Genomic DNA, 14,033 nt, shown 5'->3' on the forward strand with positions numbered 1-14,033 from the left:
AAACCATAGGTTGAAGATAATGCTAATACTATAAGCACAAATAAACTGCAGAGTTGACATTTCTCCTATACCTGGTATAAACTTTATTAGCTCCATTGCAATGGGAGCAGAAAAGGGGGCATGCCAGTCCCTGTCTAATATATGCTGACAGGGAATGATGCTAAAACATTCCTCCAGTTTGAAAGGGGTTACTGGAGTTATAGATTTACACACAGTACAGTGAGTGGCTCGTGGAAGGTGGTTGTATTGTAGAGGCAACATTTCAATTAGTAGAATGAACCCCAGAAATGGATTTCCTGAATGGCAGCTCTGCTACTTATTGGCTGTGCATTCTTTTTTTTGAGATGGAGTCTCGCTCTGTCACCCAGGCTGGAGTGCAGTGGCATGATCTCGGCTCACTGCAAGCTCCGCCTCCCGGGTTCGAGTGATTCTCCTGCCTCGGCCTCCTGAATAGCTCGGACTACAGGCACAAACCACCAAACTGGGCTAATTTTTGTATTTTTAGTAGAGATGGGGTTTCACCATGTTGGCCAGGTTTGTCTCGAACCACCAACCTCAGGTGATCCGCCTGCCTCAGCCTCCCAAAGTGCTGGGATTACAGGTGTGAGCCGCCATGCCTGGCCTTGCTGTGCATTGTTATTTTCTGCACCTCAATGTCCTCATCTGTAAGATGGAAGCAAAAAATATACTTACCTCTAAGGTGTTGTAAAGACCAAATAAGTTAATTCATACTGCTTAGGACAGGGCATGGTATACAGTAAGGGCTGTGTTAGATATCATCATTCATCGTCATCATGGATGAGAGAAATAAATACAAGAAATCATAAGTAGTACATTTTGGTAAGAATGTAAGAGTTTTCCACTCTCCTAGGAATAGACTGATGGTTCTGTTGTAGCCATGGTAATAAGTAGCTACCTAGACAGGTTTAAATCCATTCAATGGATCCAAGACAACTTACCTCAGTGAACATGCTTTTTTGCAAGCCAACCAACAGCTGCCCTTTGCATCAGAAATTCAGCCAGTCAGGAAGGGATGCACTCTGATGAACACACCTGTACCAATCAGCCTCACCTGAGTAACCACAGGCCAACTCATACCTTCAAGGTTCAGCCTCATTCTGTACCTCCCCAAATTCCTACCTACAAAGATCAGAAGTCTGCTTTACTCAGAGAGACTGTGGTAGACCAGCTTTTCATTACACTAAGGAATAAATTCGGCTTTGTGTTTATAGGTTCAGATATTGAGTGACAGTAACACCATCCTTTGGTATTCAGGTATGTGCTTTAAAAAACCAGTAGTTGGCCAAGAGCGGTGGCTCACACCTGTAATCCCAGCACTTTGGGAGGCTGAGGTGGGCAGATCACAAGGTCAGGAGATCGAGACCATCCTGGCTAACACGGTGAAACCCCGTCTGTACTAAAAATATAAAAAAATTAGCCGGGCATGGTGGTGGGCGCCTGTAGCCCCAGCTACTCAGGAGGCTGAGGCAGGAGAATGGCGTGAACCCGGGAGGCGGAGCTTGCAGTGAGCCAAGATTGTGCCACTGCACTCCAGCCTGGGCAACAGAGCAAGACTCCGTCTCAAAACAAAAAACAAAAACCAAAAAACAAAAAACACAAAAACACAAAAAACAAACCACCACCACTAGTTGTGGTACCCAAATTCAGGGGCCGCCTTTGAGGATCTAGGTCCTCCCAACCTCTCTGCTCCCAAACCATATCCCCACTAGTTAAGAAAACCAATTGACACCTTTTCCAAATGCTCTGTGTTTATTTCATTCCCTCTGTATGCTCTGAGGTAGGACTGACATTTCACAGATACTGAGTCCTACGACTTGAAGGTCTCTAGCCTTCAAATCCAGTAACCAAGGTATAGTGAACACAGAAGAATCACTACTATTGAGGGCTTTGTGAGAATCAGAAATCATTTTCCATCTTTGAGAAGGAACTCCCAGGGGCACAGTTTGCTCGGAGAAAACAGCGTTTAAAGTTCCTCCATCAGATGGGTGTGAGTGGGGCAGGTTTCCGTATCTTCAGTTTTTCCACCAGTACCGGTCATCTTCATTGAAAGAATGGCAACTACCATCAATTACAATTCGGGGCTTGAGCAGCTGCACTTCCTCCAACAGCTTCCTTATTTGCACAGGGTACTGCCATTTCCACAGCCTGAGGAAGCAGGAGAGGACTCGTTACTGAGACGTTGCTTTCGACTTCTTCTCCCTTCTTCAAAATTCCTGGAAGTCTCATCAAGGATTTCAAACCCTTTCTTGTACTCTTAAGGAACAGTAGTGAAATGTGCCCCAAAGAGTTAAAGAAACCAATGACTAACAAATTGAGTTTGCAGGATGGAAGACAAGAAAAGAAACAGCTTGCTGAAACATGGAGACTCCCCCTCCACTTATGAAAGAAATGGCTGAAAACGGTTAGAAAAAGTACGGCAGACTGGAGTTTGCACAGAATGAATTGCTGATGTCACAGCCTGAATTTCTACCATGTTTTATGCTAACTCTCCCTAAATTGGCACATGCAACCCATGAGGTAGCATGAATAGATAATTATGCATGCCCAAGGACTTTCCAGATCTCCCCTTTTCTTCCAATCACCTACTAATCTCAGAATCTACTCCCTGAACCTTTTCTAATAAAAATACTGCCTTAAAGCCAGCATGGGGAGACAGATTTGAGCTTGACTACTGTCTCCTTGTGAGTTGACCTGCGATATAGGGCTTCTTTTCCCCCTCAAATCTCCAATGTCACAGTATCAGCCTCTAGCACATCAGGCAGTGAGCCACTTTTGCTTGATAACAGTAGCATGTTCCCTATAGAATAAAAGTAATTCTCTGCATGTAAAGAAACTTGGACATGTCAGATACTATGCTGAGCTTTTAAAGGCATCTGCTCCTTACAACATTCCTAACAGTCCTAAGATGCAGGCATGATCCTTCAGCCCATCCATGAATTCCTTCCTCAGAGTCTCTGTGCCAGGTCCTGTTATAGGCTTTGGGAAGGTACAGTAAATTCTCCCTTAATGTCATTCATAGGTTCTTGGAAACAGTGACTTTAAGCGAAACTACTACAGCAGATTCTCGAAGAACATCATTTTCTTCAGAGTCATTGTTATAACAACGAGGAAACATTGGTTTCATTATAAGTCGTTTTGCTTAAAGTCATAGTTTCTAAGAATGTATCAAGGACATTAAATGAGGACTTCCCATATAGGGATGGACAAGGCAAATTTCCCACCCTTACCGAGCTTATAGTCTACTAGAGGAGAAATAAACATATTTAAATAGATACATAGCACTGCCCCCATTTCACAGATGGGGAAACAGACCCATAATAGGTCAATCCGTAAATCCAGGTCTGACTTCTATCCTACCTCAACTACTAAGTCCCACAGTCACCACTGATCTTGTCAATGGCTCTAGTGCCTCATAAGTCAAGGATACAAACATATTCCTTCAACAGCACTCCACTTTTTCAGCTCATTTTGTCACTGTAACAGTTCTGACCAAACCAAGACTCCCAGATTCACTGAGTCATGTTTCTCATTCATCTTCCCCGTCCTGTCTTCACTTTCCTCCTATGATTCCAGGGTCTACCACAGCCACTCTTGACTTCTTCCTGGTTATACCCATGTGCCATAACTTGAAGCCTGGATAAACTCAACTGCCATCAGCTGGACCATACTGGAGAAAACAGTTACTCAACTGAGAAATTTTCTATTGATATAAATATACCACAAGGAAGTCGGGCATGGTGGCTCATGCCTGTCATCCAGCACTTTGGGAGGCTGAGGCTGGTGGATCATATGAGATCAGGAATTTGAGACCACCCTGGCCAACATGGTGAAAACCCGTCTCTACTAAAAATGTGAAAATTAGCCAGGCATGGTGGCACGTACCTATAATCCCAGCCACTCGGGAGGCTGAGGCAGCAGAACTGCTTGAACCCACCAGACAGAGGTTGCAGTGAGCTAAGATTGCACCCCTGCACTCCAGCCTGGGCAACAAAGTGAGACTCCATCTCAAAAAACTTAAATAAATATACCACAACCAACCTCAAATGGGCTATCAATGCTGCCAGCTGTATATTTCTCTGGTCAAGATTTTACTCCCTTCAAGTACAAATGTGTTCCTTCATGCTCAGGGATGTCTTTGAAATCCTGTTTGTCTATGAATATGGGGTCCTAAATGACACATGCTTTTTCTACCACTAAACACTGAAGACATCAATGAACTGCCACTTTCTCATGAAATAAACTTCTAGTCTTAAGAGATGGTCCTGAAGAACTTCTGTGAACTCCATCAACTCAGCCCTCCAGACTTGTACAAGGACTGAACGAGAGGGGAAGCTGAAATGTTGTGTGTGAGCTATTGAAGAAACTTTCTGCTAGGTGAATTGATCAGTGGTGTTAAGTACATTCACACGGCTGTGCAACCATCACCACAACCATCTATCGCCAGAATTCTTCATCTTGCAAAACTAAAACTCTGCACCTATTACACAACTCCCCAACCCCTCACTCCAATCCTTTGGAAATCACCATTCTGTCTCTATGAATTTCACTCTTCTACGTACCTCATAGAAGTAGAATCCTACAGTATTTGTCTTTTTAGGACTGGCTTATTCCACTTGGCATGTCCAGATTCCATCATGTAGCATGTGTCAGAATTTTCTTTTTAAGACTGAATACGATTCCATCGTAGGTATATACCACATTCTGTTTATCTTTTCATCCACGAACGCCTGGGTTACTTCCACCTCTAGGCTATTATTGTGCATTTTGCTGCTATGAACATGGGTGTGAACTCTGAGATCTTGTTTTTAATTGAGTACATACTCAGAAGATTGCTGGATCATACAGCAATTCTAGTTTTTTCAGCATAAACTTTTATAATGTTCTGTGTACCCTTTCCAACCCACCCAGAAAGTAAGCTCCATGATTTCAGGCACCTGGCATCTATCTCCAATATTCCTGTATCTCCAGCATCCAGCATGGTACTCAGAATACGTAGTGGGCACTCACCAATGGAGTAAAACCTGGCTGCCAAGCTATGACCTCTTTTCCCATAAACTGCTTCTCCACCAGCTAACAAGCCTGGAACAGAAGCAGGTCTGTATCTCAGAAGACAATTGCTGGGGACTTACCCAATTATTTGTAGGTTAGACGTGGGACAGGCAAAGGCCGAACACAGCTTCATCATTCCTTTGGGACTGAAGTTATTCTGCACTAGGTTTAGACTGGTCAGGTGCCGGTTGCAGGAAAGGGCCGAGGAGAGTGCCTCACAGCAATCAGAAGTCAAACCACACGCCTTCAACCTGCAGGGTCAGGACACCCAGAAAATAACCCCAAAGATCAATGATAGACCCTTCATTCAACCCGTATGAATTTCACCTTGCTATTCTTTGGGGAAAAAAAAAGAAAAAACGAAACTGGTGGGCTCTGCCTCCCAGTTTCTGGTTTAGTTGTTCTGATGAAAGACACAAATATTTGCCTTTTTTTTTTCTTTTTGAGATAGCATTTCACTCTTGTTGCCCAGACTGGAGTGCAGTGGCACAATCTTGGCTCACTGCAAACTATCTCTGGGATTCAAGCGATACTCCTGCCTTAGCCTCCGGAGTAGGTGGGATTACGGGCACATGCCACCACGCCTGGCTAATTTTTTGTATTTTTAGTAGAAACAGGGTTTCATCATGTTGGCCAGGCTGGTCTTCAACTCCTGACGTCAGATGATCCACCTGCCTCAGCCTCCCACAGTGCTGGAATTACAGGCATGAGCCACTGCACCCGGCCAAATATTGGCATTTCTAACAGGTTCCCAGGTGAGGCTACTGTGCTTGCTTCTCACAAATGGAATTATATACCACGTGACCTTTTGTGGCTGGCTTCTTTTACTCAGCATGACGTTTTCAAGGGTCATCCATGTGGTGGAAGGTACCAGCACTTTTGTTTTTTTTTTTTTTTTGAGACGGAGTCTTGCTCTGTCACCCAGGCTGGAGTGCAGTGGCACCATCTCGGCTCACTGCAAGCTCCGCCTCCCGGGTTCACGCCGTTCTCCCGCCTCAGCCTCTCCGAGTAGCGGGGACTACAGGCACCCACCACCATGCCCGACTAATTTTTTTGTATTTTTAGTAGAGATGGGATTTCACCATGGTCTCAATCTCCTGACCTCATGATCAGCCCCCTTCGGCCTCCCAAAGTGCTGGGATTACAAGTGTGAGCCACCGCGCCCAGCCTTTTTAAAATTTTTTTTGAGATGGAGTCTCACTCTGTCACCCAGGCTGGAGTGCAATGATGCGGTCTCGGCTCACTGCAACCTCCACCTCCTGGGTTCAAGTGATTCTCCTGCCTCAGCCTCCTGAGTAGCTGGGATTACAGGCACCCACCACCACACCTGGCTAATTTTTGTATTTTTAGTAGAGACAGGGTTTCCCCATGTTGGCCCAGCTGGTCTCGAACTCCTGACCTCAAGTGATCTGCCCACCTCGGCCTCCCAAACTGCTGGCATTACAGGCATGAGCCCCTGTGCCTGGCCTCAGCACTCTCCCTTTTACAGCTGAACAATAGCCCACCATATTGGACCTCGGTCTTAAGCCCCCGGCTGGTTCTGATGCTCACTGACGTTTTAAGGACCGCTCAGGTAATCACTTGCTTTCTGCCCATCTTTGTCTCTAGACTGTTCACACTACAACACAAAGGTCTTTTCACTTCCATACTTCCGCCATTTAGCACCAGCACTAGCAGCAGGGGTCATTCAACAGGCAGTTGAGGGTTTTCTACCTCCAGCCCTTGTTCCCAAGCATTTGCCACTTCATCCGTCTCATCCATAGGAGCCGGGCTGGAACTTACACCCAGATCTGTGGTGCTGCAAAGGTTGCCCTCCATCTAACTTGAGGGACTCATGGAAACCAGATCATCATCATCCTTGTTCAAGCAACCTCATGCTGGGGTCCCCCACCTCCTCCCAGCCCGGCCGGCAAAGAGGCGCCCCAGGAAGTTACCCGAGTCTCGTCAGAACACTATTCTTTTGCTTCAGTCCCTCGCACAACGCGGTGACCCCACCGTCACCCAGGGCATTGTCTGTGAGATCCAGGCTCTTCAGGTGTCTGCTCCTTGAGACCACACAGGACAGACTCTCACAGCACGCAGCGGTGAGATGACACTTCACCAACCTGCAAGAGGCGGGAAATAGAGCAAGTCTGCTTCTCTCGAGGAAAGTGGAACAGCGGGAGAAGGTTCAGCAGCATTAACTGGAGTTTCCTTTATTCCTTCCTGACGGGCCACTGTTTTGCCCACTCCTGTGAACGGCTGACACCATGTGGTATCTGCTGGCTCGAGAGAGGGATGATAGCGGAGGGTGGGGAAAGTGTCTGGTGTGATTGAAAATATCTTAATTTTTTAATTTTTTTTTTTTTTTTTTTTTTTGAGATGCAGTTTTGCTCTTGTTGCCCAGGCTAGAGTGCAATGGTGTGATCTCAGCTCACCGCAACCTCCATCTCCCGGGTTCAAGCTATTCTCCCTTCCTCAGCCTCCCGAATAGCTGGAATTACAGGCATGCATCACCGTGCCCAGCTAATTTTGTATTTTTAGTAGAGACAGGGTTTCTCCATGTTGGTAAGGCTGGTCTCAAACTCCTGACCTCAGGTGATCTGCCTGCCTTGGCCTCCCAAAGTGCTGGGATTACAGGCGTGAGCCACCGCGCTTGACCTATGTTTTATTTTTTTCAAGACAAAGTCTCACTCTGCTGCCCAGGCTGGAGTGCAGTGGTGCGATATCGGCTCACTGCAACCTCCACCTCCTGGGTTCAAGCGATTCTCCTGCCTCAGCCTCCCAAGTACCTGAGATTACAGGCGCGTGTCACCACACCTGGCTAAAGGTATCTTTAAAAGAAATGAGCACAGCAGAGTTTGCTTCCACTTGGAGATGAAGTCAAGATTCTCCACGGGGGAGGTGGAGAAACTGTAAAGACTCTGACAGAGCGAGGCGGAGAGAAAAGGGGACAGAAGTTACTGAAGTGCTGATAGGTCTGGAATCCAAAAGGGGAAGTTTTGTGCTTCTATTCCAAGGAAAAATGGGGAAGATGGGGTGGGCGGCCCCCAAAATAACATCTGAATGGTTTATCGCGGGAGAAATGACTGAAACGGCCTCCAAGTCTGTCTTCAGCTTGGGAGGCTAAGGGCAGGATGATAGGGTGGGGAGGGTCCATCCTCAGGAGCCATCGGGTCAAGAATAAAGAGGGATGCAGGCTGGGCGCAGTGGCTCACCCCTGTCATCTCAGCACTTTGGGAGGCCAAGGTGGGTGGGTCACCTGAGGTCAGGAGTTCAAGACCACCCTGGCCAACATGGTGAAACCCTGCCTGTACTAAAAATACAAAACAGTAGCTGGGCATGGTGGCAGGTGCCTGTAATCCCAGCTACTCAGGAGGCTGAGGCAGGAGAACCTCTTGAACCCAGGAGGTGGAGGCTGCAGGGAGCTGAGATTGTGCCATTGCACTCCAGCCTGGGCAACAAGAGAGAACCTCTGTCTCAAAAAAACAAAAACAAAACAAAACAAAAGCCACCAAAAACAAACAAAACACACACACAACAAAACAAAACAAAACAAAGGGAAGCAAAAAAATGAAAGAAAAAACAGATGCAGTTGTGAGGGCCAACCCTTGAAGGTCGGGTGCGGGTGACCCAGTCTTGGATAAATGGTGATGGAGAGATCCAGATAATCTCCCAGCACTTAAACGCCATCTCGAAAAAAACGATGTCTCCAACTGACTAAGATTAAGATTAAGATTCTATGCCATGCAGAAGTAGGGCTTGAAACAATGAAAACAAATGGTAGAATTAATACTTGGGGGCACTCAGAAGTTTGTGAACTAGAATCCATACCAAATTCCTTTATTTTATTCTTGGGAAGGGAGAGATCTCAAAATGATACCCCACTTGTGGTCCATTAATTCTATCTTTGTAATGAATAAGCAAATGCTACCAAGTGTACAAGGGTTTAGAATGAAATCATTTATGCTCATGATGAAAACACTAGATATAAGGTACATGGTCCAGCTTTAGGAAATTTTTAAAGTTTAGGAGATTTTTAAAGGCTCCACCATTCAATGAAATACCTTACCATACTTCATTTATTATAATAGACATATCTTGAGACACAATGTGAGACCAATGCCAAAGTTTTGGTTTCTTGGGAGTTCAATTCTCCACTGGATATGATGGGGGGTGGTGAGACTACATAAGATTAGATATACAAAATATTTCGTGCTCTGCCTGCCACATGTTAAGAATGCATTAAGTGCTTGGCGGGGTGCAGTGGCCCACACCTGTAATCCCAGCACATTGGGAGGCCAAAGCGGGTGGATTGCCTGAGGTCAGGGGTTGAAGACCAGCCTGACCAACATGGTGAAACCCCATTTCTACTAAAAGTACAAAAATTAGCCAGGCGTGGTGGCACACGCCTGTAGTCCCAGCTACTCAGGAGGCTGAGGCAGAAGAATCGCTCGAACCTGGAACGCAGAGGTTGCAGTGAGCTGAGATCATGCCGCTGCACTCCTGACTGGGCAACAGAGCAAGACTCAAACAAATAAACAAAAAGAAAAAAAGAGAACGCATTAAGTTGCATTAAGTGCTGACTACTATGATCCTTTCTTTGTAAAACATCAAATGCACGTTTGCATCTAGGACAAGAGAACCCCAGAAGACATCCAAACCACTAACAGGGATGACTGCATGGTTGTGAGACTGAAGATTGATTTTTGCTCACTGAGCTCTTTTACTTTTTCTACAGTCTGTTTAATGATGGGATATTCCTATTCAATAGAAACATTTCAACAAAGGGTGAAGAAATTTGAGCCCCAGAGGGAGAGATTAAGAGACAAGCACTCTCCCTTCTCCATAGAGATAAATAGCTGAAGATGAACTTAGGGCAAGATGCCTTCCTCTGAGGAATGAACAGTGTTTAGGTATCAAGGGTTTCTCAGAACTCATGGTTCCTCCCATGAGGCTCCATTGGCCCTTCCCATGCTCACCGTGGTGTCAACACCTCGACTTACCTAGGTTGCCCTTGGAAAAACGAGTGTCAGCTCACCCCGAAAGCCGTTTTTGGTTCCAGTCTCCCTGCTCCTACCTCTTGACCTTTCAGGAACTCCAAACCCCAGTATGGTAGAGTTGACCCAACGCCCATGGGAAACTCACTCCAGGTCCTGGAGATGACAAGATGGTTCTCTCATGATCTCGCACAGAAGCTTCACGCCGTTGTCTTCCACAGGGTTCATGCTAAGGCTCAGGTGCGTCAGCCATGAGTTAGCCACAAGTGCAAGTGCAAGAAAACCACAGCCAGCCGTGTCCAGGTGGCACTGATTCAGCCTGTGGGGCGCCCACATGGGAAAGAAGATCGTAACACTCATTCCCCAGCATGACCTCAAGTGAGCTGTGGCTCTCCTTCCAGCTCCAGTCTGCTTCTGTGTAGGGGGGGGGGTCATGTTTGTATTTTTTTCTTTTTTTTTTTTTTTTTTTTTGAGGAGTCTTGCTCTGTCACCCAGGCTGGAGTGCAGTGGCAAGCTCTCAGTTCACTGCAGCCTCTGCCTCCTGGGCACAAGAGATTCTCTTGCCTCAGCCTTCTGAGTAGCTGGGATTACAGGTGCGCCACCACGCCTGGCTAATTTTTGTATTTTTAGTAGAGATAGGGTTTTATGATGTTGACCAGGCTGGTCTCGAACTCCTGACCTCAGGTGATCTGCCCGCCTCGGCCTCCCAAAGTGTTGGGATTACAGGCATGAGCCACCGCACCCGGCCAGGTTTAAGACCTTCCCTCTGACAGAACCTACCCAAATGAGAAGGAAGCAGAAAACCAACTTTGGTAATATGACAAAACAAGGCTCTTCAACATCCTCCCAAAATCACACTAGTTCACCAGCAATGGATCCAAACCAAGAAGACATCCTCGATTTTCCTGAAAAATTTCAGGAGCTTAGTTATTAAGCTAATTAGAGAGAGATTAGAGAAATGTGAAGCCCAGTGCAAGGAAATCCAAAATATGATACAAGCAAAGGGAGAAATATTCAAGGAAATAGCTTAAAAACAATAAAAAAAAATCAGGAAACTTTAGATACGTTTTTAGAAGTGTGAAATGGTCTGGAAAGTCTCAGCAATAGAACTGAACAAGTAGAAGAAAGAAATTCAGGCTGGGCACGGTGGCTCACCCCTGTAATCCCAGCAGCACTGTGGGAGGCCAAGGTCAAGAGTTCGAGACCATCCTGGCCAACATGGTGAAACCTCATCTCTACTAAAAATACAGGCTGGGTGCGGTGGCTCACGCCTGTAATCTCAGCACTTTGGGTGGCCGAGGCGGGTGGATCACCTGAGGTTGGAAGTTCGATACCAGCCTGACCAACATGGAGAAACCCCATCTCTACTAAAAATACAAGAAATTAGCCAGGCATAGTGGCGCATGCCTGTAATCCCAGCTACTCGGGAGGCTGAGGCAGGAGAATTGCTTGAACCCAGGAGGCGGAGGTTGCAGTGAGCGAAGATCATGCCATTGCACTCCAGCATGGGCAACAAGAGTAAAACTCCATCTCAAATAAATACATACATACATACATATATACATACATACATACATACAAACAAATAAAAAATACGTTAGCTGGGAGTGGTGGCACACACCTGTAGTCCCAGCTACTTGGGAGGCTGAGGCAGGAGAATCACTTGAGTCCAAGAGGCAGAGGCTGCAGTGAGCCGAGATTGCACCACTGCACTCCAGCCTGAGTGACAGAGCAAGACTCTGTCTCAAAAAAAAATAAATAAAATAAAATAAAAAATAAAAATAAATAAATAAAAATTCAGAGCTTGAAGTCAAGGTCTTTGAATTAACCCAATCCAACAAAGACAAATAAAAAAGAATGAGAAAATTTGAACAAAACCTCCAAGAAGTCTGGGATTATGTTAAATGCAAACCTAAGAATAATTGCTATTCCTGAGAAAAAAGAATTCTACTAATTGGGTGCATAATTGAGGAAAACTTCCCTGGCCTTTCTAGAGACCTAGACATCCAAATACAAGAAGCACAAAGAACGCCCGGGAAATTAATCACAAAAAGATCTTTACCTAGGCACAATGTCGTCAGGTTATCCAAAGTTAAGATGAAGGAAAGAATCTTAAGAACTGTGAGACAGAAGCACCAGGTAACCTATGAAGGAAAACCTATCAGATTAACAGATTTCTCAACAGAAACCCTACAAGCTAGAAGGGATTGGGGCCCTATCTTCAGCTTCCTTGAACAAAACAAGTATCAGCCAAGAATTTTATATCCAGCGAAACTAAGCATCTTATATGAAGGAAAGATACAGTCTTTTTCAGACAGACAAATGCTGAGAGAATTTGCCATTACCAAGACTCCACTAAAAGGCACTCTAAATCTTGAAACAAATCCTGGAAACACATCAAAACAGAACCTCTTTAAAGCATAAATCATACAGGACTCACAAAACAAAATACAAGTTAAAAAGCCAAGGCAAAAAACAAAACCCAAGGTACACAGGCAACAAAGAGAATGACGAATGCAATGGTACCTCACATCTCCATCCTAACATTGAATGTGAACGGCCCAAATGCTCCACTTAAAAGATACAGAATGCAGAATAAAGAAGAACTCACCAACCAACCATTTGCTGCCTTCAGGAGACTCACCTAGCACATGAAGACTCTCATAAAGTAAAGGGGTACAAAAAGGCATTTCACGCAAATGGACACCAAAAGCGAGCAGGGGTAACTATTCTTAGATCAGATGAAACAAACTTAAAAGCAACAGCAGTTAAGAAGACAAAGAGGGACATTAAATAATTATATAATCCTTGTCCAACAGGAAAATATCAAAATTCTAAACATACATATGCCTGACACTGGAGGTCCTAAATCCATAAAACAATTACTAATAGACCTAAAACATGAGATAGATAGCAACACAATAATACTGGGGGACTTCAATACTCCGCTGACAGCACTGGACAGGTCATGAAGACAGAAAGTCAAAGAAACAACGGATTTAAACTATACTTGGGATCTATACAGAACATTTCACCCAACAACTGCAGAATACACATTCTAATCAACAGTGCATGGAACTTTCTCCAAGATAGACCATAACAGGCCATAGAATGAGCTTCAATAAATTTAAGAAAATTGAAATTTTATCAAACACTCTCTCAGACCACAGTGGAATAAAACTGGAAATCAACTCCAAAAGGAACCTTCAAAACCACGCAAACACATGGAAATTAAATAACCTGTTCCTGAATGAGCACTGGGTCAAAAATAAAATCAATATGGAAATTAAAAAATTCTTCAAACTGAACAACAATGACACAATCTATCAAAACCTCTGGGATACAGCAAAGGCAATGCTAAAAGAAAAGTTCATAGCCCTAAATGCCTACATCAAAAAGGCTGAAAGAGCACAAACTGACACTCTAAGGTCACACCCTCAAGGAAGTAGAGAAACAAGAGCAAACCAACCCCAAACCCAGCAGAAGAAAGGAAATAACCAAGATCAGAGCAGAATTAAGTGAAACAAACAAAAAAATACAAAAGATAAATGAAACAAAAAGCTGGTTCTTTGAAAATATAAAATTGATAGACCATTGGCAAGATTAACCAAGAAGATAAGAGAAAATCCGAATAACCTCACTGAGAAACGGAACAGGAGATATTACAACTGACACCATTGAAATACAAAAGATCATTCAAGGCTCCTGGGAACACCTTTATGCACATAAACTAGAAAACCTAGAAGAAATGGATAAATTTCTAGAAAGATCCAACCCTCCTAGCTTAAATCAGGAAGAATTAGATATCCTGAACAGACCAGTAACAAGTAGCGGGATTGAAATGGTAATTTAAAAATTACCAACAAGTCCAGGACCAGACGGATTCACAGAATTCTACCAGACATTCAAAGAAGAAGTGGTGGCCGGGCGCGGTGGCTCACGCCTGTAATCCCAGCACTTCGGGAGGCCGAGGCAGGCGGATCA

At 44.7% G+C, this 14,033-nt stretch overlaps 1 protein-coding gene across 1 annotated transcript in view; it reads right to left on the reverse strand.

The window, feature by feature from the left end:
- Positions 1 to 1,758: 1,758 nt before the first annotated feature.
- Positions 1,759 to 14,033, reverse strand: part of NLRP5 (NLR family pyrin domain containing 5) — a 63,920-nt gene continuing 51,645 nt past the window's right edge. Inside the window, exons 13-16 of the mRNA XM_063615258.1 lie at positions 10,198 to 10,368; positions 7,005 to 7,175; positions 5,151 to 5,321; positions 1,759 to 2,166 (exon numbers count right to left, since the gene is read on the reverse strand). Of these exons, the coding sequence (XP_063471328.1) occupies positions 2,034 to 2,166; positions 5,151 to 5,321; positions 7,005 to 7,175; positions 10,198 to 10,368 (646 nt within the window). The 3' untranslated portion in view covers positions 1,759 to 2,033. The remainder of the gene's footprint in view (positions 2,167 to 5,150; positions 5,322 to 7,004; positions 7,176 to 10,197; positions 10,369 to 14,033) is intronic.

Source organism: Symphalangus syndactylus, chromosome 13 (genome assembly GCF_028878055.3).
Source record: "Symphalangus syndactylus isolate Jambi chromosome 13, NHGRI_mSymSyn1-v2.1_pri, whole genome shotgun sequence".
Classification (NCBI taxonomy): domain Eukaryota; kingdom Metazoa; phylum Chordata; class Mammalia; order Primates; family Hylobatidae; genus Symphalangus; species Symphalangus syndactylus.